Raw genomic sequence first — 8,177 nt, 5'->3', positions numbered from 1 at the left:
TGCGGGCTGGGTTGTAGTAAGAGAGTATTGAGGTTAGACTTTCATTCATACATACATACAAAGACATACATTCTTTTCTTTCCCTTCCTCACTCCCTATTGCTTTTTCCATGGGCTCTGGGTGACTGGAGAGGGATTCATCGCTACCCAGTATTTTTTTTTACACAGGATCAGCTCTGATCACTCCCAGCAATCCTCACATTTGAAGACAGGAAGGAGATATTAAAAATAGATACTGTAATTGCATTTATTTGAGAAGCAGCATGGCTCAGTGGAAAGAGCCCGGGCTTTGAAGTCAGAGGTCATGGGTTCAAACCCCGGCTCTGCCAATTGTCAGCTGTATGACTTTGGACAAGTCACTTAACTTCTCTGTGCCTCAGTTACCTCATCTGTAAAATGGGGATTAAGAATGTGAGCCCCCCATGGGACAACCTCATCACCTTGTAACCTCTCCAGCGCTTAGAACAGTGCTGTGCACATAGTAAGCACTTAATAAATGTTATTATTATTATTATTTATTTTTTTCAAAGTTGAGTTCACTTTTCATGTGAGTTACTCTTTCCTGTTAAAGAAACGAAGAAGTTGACACTGTTCCACCAAGGCAGAATCACGAATTCTGCTAACATCATCTGAGATCATCACTTGGCACTGATCAGGATTAACCTCTTCCCTCCAGTTTAGACTGTGAGCCCCATGTGGGACAGGGACCTGATAAACTTATATCTGCTCCAGTGCTTAGAACAGTGTTTTTTATTTATTAATGACTGTCTCCTCCTCCAGACTGTAAACTCATTGTCGGCAGAGAATGTGTCGGTTTATTGTTGTATTCTCCCAAGCGCTTAGTACAGTGCTCTGCCACAGTAAATACTCAATAACTGACTGACTGACTACTTCACACATAGTAAGTGCTTATCAAATGCCATAAGAAAAGAGATAGATCTGGGATCCATCATGGTGGAGATGGGGATTGAAAAATGGTTTGAAGGACAAGGAGGATAGATGGAGAAGACAGTCGAATATCTAGGGTTTTTTCCCAGCTCTCTCAGTGGTCTTTTGTTCACCTCAGGCAAGTCATTCAAATACGAATCACAATCACACTCACAAAACTTACAAGTACTCGACTAAAAAAGAGGTGCACAAGGTAGTGAAAGTGGCTAAAGGGACACTCCAACCAGGAAAGGGAGCCATCAATCAATGAAGTCTTCCTGGAGGAAGTAGCATTTGGCTCTGAAGGAGGGTTCTAATGTATTCTGTCTGAGGGAAGAGGGCAGTGTGTTTCTTGGAGAGGGAAGGGAGTAGGATATGGAATATTGCAGAATCGCCAGCGAGGTACATTTGGAAGGTTTGCTTGGGAGGAGGAAAGGCCACAGTCTGGGTAAGAGGCTTGGGAGAAGAGATTAGATTGGTGTCGGGGAGATAGCAGGGTGACAGTCCAATAGTCATCAGAGAGGAGTTCTCATCTGATGTGAGTAGAAAGAGGTTGGTGAGAAACATGTGACAAATTATCAGTCCACGAGGAGCTTCCACTCTAATGGGTGAGATAGAAATAAAATATATTTATAAATGGAGTGATCAGAACACGTTACTGAGTGTTCAGTGAGATTCCCCGCTCCACCACTTACTTGCTGTGTGATCTTGGGCAAGTCACTCCGTTTCTCTGTGCCTCGGTTCCCATATCTGTAAAATGGCGATTAAGACTGTGAGCCCTATATAGGACAGGGACTGTCCAACTCGACTATGTTGTACCTACCCCAGCGCTCAGAACTATGCCTGGCATATAGTAAGTGCTTAACAAATACCATAGTAATAATTAATTAATAACAATTCATTCATTCTATTGCTTCTGCTATTATGTCTGCTGCTATATTACTACTATAGCTACTATGACTACTTCTACTACTGTTACTACTTCTGCTAGTACTACTGATGCTTTGCTATTACTACTTTTATTGCTGCTACAGTAATCAATCAATCAATCAGTCAGTGGTATTTATTGAGCACTTTCTGTGTGCAAAGCACTGTACAATGCGCTGGGAAGAGTACAATACAGTAGAGTAGGTAGTCATGATCCTTGCCTACAAGGAGCTTACAGTCTACAGAGGGAGACAGACGCTAAGGGGCAGGTCTAGTGGATAAAGCAGTGGGCAAATCAGACCTGGGAGTGGAAACAGAAAAAGAGGATGAGGAAGGAAGACCTGAGGGGAGAGCTGTAAGTCCATCCTCACTAGGGAAAGTTTGGGGCCTTCAATTTCGTTTCCTGTTACAGAATCACAAACAAGCGTTCAAAGCCTCTTATTTCTTCTTAAAGAAAATCACTCTCTTGCCCACGTCTTTGATGGCCTGCTTCACCTGCTGGTTTCGTAGGGTATAGATAAAGGGGTTCAGCATGGGGGCCACGGAGGTGTTTAGCACCGCCACCTTCTTGTTGAAGTCTAAACCTTCCTTGGGGGATGGCTTGATATACATGAATATGCAGCTGCCGTAAGAGAGGGAGATGACGATCATGTGGGAGGAGCAGGTGGAAAAGGCTTTTTTTCTTTGCTGGGTGGAGGGCAGTCTCAAGATCGTGCGGGTGATGGCCGTGTAGGACACGGCGACTAGTGTCAGAGTGACCAGGAGTGTCCCCACTGCTAATATAAAATTCATCTTCTCAAATAATTGCGTGTCGGTGCACGAAATTTCCAGCATGGGCGCAGTGTCACAGGTGAAATGGTTGATGACGTTCGAGTCACAGAAGTCCAGCTGGAGACCCAGGATGAGGCCCGGAAAGATGATCAGGAAGCCGACCAGCCAGGAGCAGAGGACCAGCAGGGCGCAGACTCTCCGGCTCATGATGGTTAAGTAATGTAGCGGCCGGCAGATGGCGACATAGCGGTCGTAGGACATGGCGGCCAGGAGGAAGAACTCCGTCGCCCCCAGGAGGATGTAAAAAAACAATTGAATGGCACAAGCACTATAGGAAATGGACCTGTTCCCGGTCGAAATACCCACCAGCAGTTTGGGAATGGTGACCGACGTATACAAAATTTCTAGGAAGGAGAAATTCTGGAGGAAGAAGTACATTGGGGTGTGGAGATGGGAGTCCAGTAGGGTGAGGGTGAGGATGGTCAGATTCCCAGTGATGCTCAACAGGTAACTGAGTAGCAGGAATATGAAGATGACAATCTTCCAGTCTGGATTGTCCGTCAGCCCTAGGAGGATAAACTCGGTCACTGAGGTCTGATTTCTCATCGCTGACTCTGGATTTCCTCTGGGGTCACACCTGAGGATGAGAGAGGAAGCAGAACTGAAGTTGGCCAGGGAAGTTTTCTGTTTATTGTTATATTATACTCTCCCAATTGCTTAATACAGCCCTTTGCCAACAGTAAGGGCTCAATAAATAAGATTAAATGAGAAGAGAGGCTGAAAAGAGGAACTCAAAGAAACCAGTTGGAATGCTTCTCCTACCCTCATTGGACTGAATCATTATCATCACCCTGGCTGCCTTTATTAAACCAATCCTTATCAGCGTTTACTGGGCACCTCTTCTGTACACAGCACTCTCATAGGTTCTTAGGGAAGTAAAATCAATCAATCAGTGGTATTTATTTGGTGCTTACAGCATACAGAGCACAGCAATAGACTACAGACCCTGCCTGTGGGGAGTTTACAATCTAATGGGAGAGATCAGCAGTAAACATTGGCTATCGAGGAATTCACCCGGATTTTTGAACCCAGGGTCAGTTAAGTCTTTTCAGCCATCTCCAGGCAGAGCTGTGGCTAGAACCCCAGGTATTCCATAGCTGAGAACCATCCAATAGACCCCTAGCAGGGCTCCAGGCAAGGATCTGCCTGGTGAAAAGGAGAGAGTTGCCAGGGGCAACAGATCACTTGACACACAGGCTAATCCCAACCCCTTAGAGATCGACCCAGCCAGTAAAAATACCAATCCAGCCGATTCCTTTCCAATTGTCTCTGTCTTCTTCACTGCTCAAATCAGAAAGGTCAGATATGGGGCAGGAAAAACTAGTAGAGATCAGATTTCGGGAGGACCAAGATACTTAAGGAGGAACACGTACTTACTTTTCTGACACTCGATGGTTTTGGTCAGAGTTTTCACCCTGAATATTCGGTTTGTTCGTTTGAAAATCCAAATCGACCTTCTTCCTGTGCTCAGGAAGAATTGCCTAGCATTTACACAGCGCAAATCTCTCCCCATTTTCGTGGTGTCTTGCCAGGCAGAACAGAATCTTCCTTATCCTCCTCCTCCTTCTGCTGCTGCTTCCATCGGTTTGCGGAGGGGAGAAGAGTCAGGGTCCGGGGAGACACCCTTCCTGCCAGCTTACCAACGGGGTTGGAGAGAACTCTGTTCTAGAGGGAGGGAAAGACAGGATAGATGAGACTGGCGAAAGCAAGCTGCTTCCTAACAGTCACAGAAAGGAGATTTGACATTATTCCTTCCTCCCCCAGCCCTTATTTTACAGGGACAAAATTCAGCCCCCTTATGAGTTCCTTTCAGTGCAGATGGGGAGGGTCCTTTAGATAAGAAAGGAGCCATTCCCTGGAGATGCTTATTGCAAGGCACTAATGAACTCGGCTCTCAACCCCCTGAGCAAAGAATTTTAATTTGGGTGGGAAAGAGGCAGTGCCTGGAAAAATCCCGAAGGAGGAGTGATGGGGATCTTGAAGGGTTTTTTTTTCCCTGGAGCTGGGGCTGGCTTCACCAATCCTCTCTTCACCAAGTGGTCCCTGGTCCCTGAGCTACCCGTGTTGGAAAAATGGCCACTGTACTCCTAGCCGTACTTAGGAGCAGCTGTAGCTGCTGCTGCAGTTGCTCTTTTGTTTTTCTTTTCCTGCTGTTCTCAAGAAAGTGGGAAATATCTCACCGGCCCTTAGTCCCACTTCATTCATTCAATCGTATTTCATTTTGTCATATTCATTGAATACAGAGCACTGTACTAAGGGCTTGAGAGAGTACAATATAGCAATAAACAGGCATATTCCCTGTCCACAACGAATTTACAGTCTAGAGGGGGAGAAAGACATTAATGTCAATAAATAAAATTACAGATATGTACATAAATGCTGTGGGGCTGGGAGGGGGGCAATGAATAAAGGAAGCAAGTCAGGGCGATGCAGAAAGGAGTAGAAGAGGGTATGAGGGCTTAGTCAGGGTAGGCCACCGAGCGACATACTCAGCATTGCCTGACCACATTGGGAAAGCGCAGGGGTGTCTGCAGATGACGAGATCTTGGACATTTGTAATTTATTGAACAGCATATCTGTAATTTTTTCATTTATATTACTGTTTATCGCCCCTTCTAGACTGTAAGCTCATTGTGGTCAGGGAATATGCCTGTTGTATTGTTATATTGTACTCTCCCAAGTGCTTAGGAAATGCTCTGCACACAGTGAGTGCTCAGTAAATATGGTTGACTGGTGATGTTCTGTTCCGTGACTACAAGTGGCAACTGCTTTCCCTGCTAGCTCTCTGACAATGTGGGCTGCGGGGCAATAGGGGCGAGGGGCCGAGGTGGGGGGAGGGGGCGAGATACTGTAAAGGCTCAGTGCATTGCAATCACCACTGTTGCACACAGTAGCTGTTCAACTGTCTGTGATCTATATCAGGAACTGTCTCCTCTGATAGATTATTGTTATTATTAATTAAAATTATTGTATTTGTTGAGTGCTTACTATGTGCCTGGCACTGTACTAAGTGCTTGGATGGATACAAGCAAATTGGGCTGGACACAGTCCTTGTCCCACGTGGGGCTCACAGTCTCAATCCCCATTTTCCAGATGAGGGAACTGAGGCCCAGAGAAGTGAAGTGTCTTGCCCAAGATCATATAGCAAACAAGTGGTGGAGCTGAGATTAAAACCAATAATTAGTAGGGTGCGTGAGATATGGACAGAGAAGCAGCATAGCTTAATGGATAGAGTATGAGCCTGGGAGTCAGATGGTCATGGATTCTAATCCAGGAACTGCCACTTATTTTCTGTGTGACCTTGGGCAAGTCACTTCACTTCTCTGTGCCTCAATTACCTCATCTGTAAAATGGGAAGCGAGACTGTGAGCCCCACGTGAGACAGGGACTGTGTCCAATCCAAATTGCTTGTATCCACCCCAGCGCTTAGTACAATACTTGGCACATAGTAAGCGCTTAACAAATACTATTATTATTATTACCAAAGGTGAGTACCCAAATGCTTAGGTTGGACAGAAGTGCTGAAATGGCCGTTGTGGGAGATATAAAGTGGGGATATCAGTGATCAGTCAGGAAAGACTCACTGGAGAAGAAGTGATTTAAGAAGGATTTTGATGATGGGGAGAGTAGTGGTGTGCCAGATCTGGAAAGGGAGAGTTCCAGGATGAAGGAAGGGTACTGGTGGCTGGAGAGACGAGGACAAGGGTGATGGGAGTAGAATGACCTGGATAAAAGCTGTAAAAATCACAATCTTTTCCCCACAAGGAAGAGGGTTATACAGATGGTTGAATACAGGGTTCTGAACTGTGGTTTCTCAGTAGATCTGTTCTCTCAGGAGAGCCTTATCCAGACAAAGGAATCCCCCAGGGCCTGAAGCTCCCCAGTCTGAGTTTACAACAGAAAATATGAATAGTATTGGTGGAAGCTCTTGTTCTCTGGGTAGCTGTGGGGCTGGCTCGAGGGTAGCTCTAGTCTCCAGGCTCCGAGGAACCTTGTCCCCACCCCACCCCCACAGAGATTTATGTTCCAAGCTTACTAATCATTCCCCTAGTGCCTCATTAGTCACTTCTCAAAGTTTATATTTCAGGAGAGGACTCTATTTGCCTACCTCTGACACAACAATGGAATGATGAACTGTTCCTGAGTGGGTTTGATCACTCTGGAGGGATTGCTTTTAAGAAACAGCAAGGCCCAGATCAAAGAGCACAAGATCCAGAGTCAGAGGACCCGGGTTTTAATCCTTTGTCTGCTGGGTGACCTTGGACAAGTCACTTAACTTCTTTGTGCCCTAGTCCTTCATCTGAAAAATGGCGATTCAATACCTGTTCTTCCTTCTATTTAGACTGGGATCCCCATATCTAGATTATCTTGTATCTACCCCTGCACTTAGTACAGTACTTGGCGCATAGTAATGGCATTTGTTAAGCACTTAATATGTGGCAGGCACTGTATTAAGCACTGGAGTGAATACAAGCAAATCGAGTTGGACACAGTCACTGTCCCACCTGGGGCTGACAGTCTCAATCCCCATTTTACAAATGAGGTAACTGAGGCCCAGAGAAGTGAAGTGACTTGCCCAAGGCCACACAGCAAACAAGTGATGGATGGAGGATTAGAACCCAGGTCCTTCTGACTCCCGGGCGCGTGCTCTATCCACAGCACCATACTGCTTCTCAATATCAAATACCTAATTATCAAATACCAAATACCACTATTGTTATTGTAATTATTGTTGTTGTTATCAATATATTTCACTGTTAGAGAGTTGTGAAGAATCAGGTGCTGGGTCACTCAGAACACTTTTACATCCAGTCTCCCCACAGGGTAGCAGCAATTTGCAATTAATACATCAATGGAATGTACTGAACACTTACTGTGTAAAGAGAGCTATATTGAGTATGGCTTCCAATCAATCAATCAATCAATCAATCAATCAATCGTATTTATTGAGCGCTTACTGTGTGCAGAGCACTGTACTAAGCGCTTGGGAAGTACAAGTTGGCAACATATAGAGACGGTCCCTACCCAACAGTGGGCTCACAGTCTAGAAGGGGGACAAGCCCCACGAGCGTTCAGTGGGATGGGACACTCACCCATCCCACAGCTCCTCATTTGATGCAGGCAGAGCGGGCTTCTTACGCTCTGGGCAGAGGTGCCCCGCAGTCGGCTGCTGCAAATCTCGATCCTCTACCCAGAAGGTTAGAGGCTGCAGGTATTTATCACCTGTATTCTTAGACCATTCCAGCTTCCGACCTCAGTTTATCCAATCTCTGTCCTCCCCTTTTCTCCATATCTAATTTGATTGGTACGGGGGCGGGGGACGCCTTCTGTATTCCCAGCTTCGGCTATCAATCTAGCAGTTTTGGTTGTGGGGGCAGTATCCCACCCTCACTTCCGAGTTCCGCCTGCTGGTTTAGGCGGCCATGATATAGCATTTGACCTTGAGATGGCCGGTACCCCAGGGTCACCTTGGGACATACCACTCCTTGGCTT

At 45.9% G+C, this 8,177-nt stretch overlaps 1 protein-coding gene across 1 annotated transcript; it reads right to left on the bottom strand.

Moving 5' to 3' along the window:
• Positions 1-2,291: 2,291 nt before the first annotated feature.
• Positions 2,292-3,230, bottom strand: LOC119933330 (olfactory receptor 6C76-like). Its single transcript, XM_038752795.1, has one exon. The coding sequence runs from the start codon at positions 3,228-3,230 to the stop codon at positions 2,292-2,294; it is 939 nt and encodes a 312-aa protein (XP_038608723.1).
• Between the last annotated feature and the right edge of the window lie 4,947 nt (positions 3,231-8,177).

Source organism: Tachyglossus aculeatus, chromosome 10 (assembly GCF_015852505.1).
Source record: "Tachyglossus aculeatus isolate mTacAcu1 chromosome 10, mTacAcu1.pri, whole genome shotgun sequence".
In the NCBI taxonomy this organism is placed as follows: domain Eukaryota; kingdom Metazoa; phylum Chordata; class Mammalia; order Monotremata; family Tachyglossidae; genus Tachyglossus; species Tachyglossus aculeatus.
Note: the sequence above shows the minus strand (reverse complement) of the source record. Positions and strands in the feature narration are given on the sequence as shown.

Coding starts and splice junctions, on each gene's coding strand:
- LOC119933330 (XM_038752795.1), bottom strand. CDS start 3,230: ATGAGAAATCAGACCTCAGTGACCGAGTTTATCCTCCTAGGGCTGACG.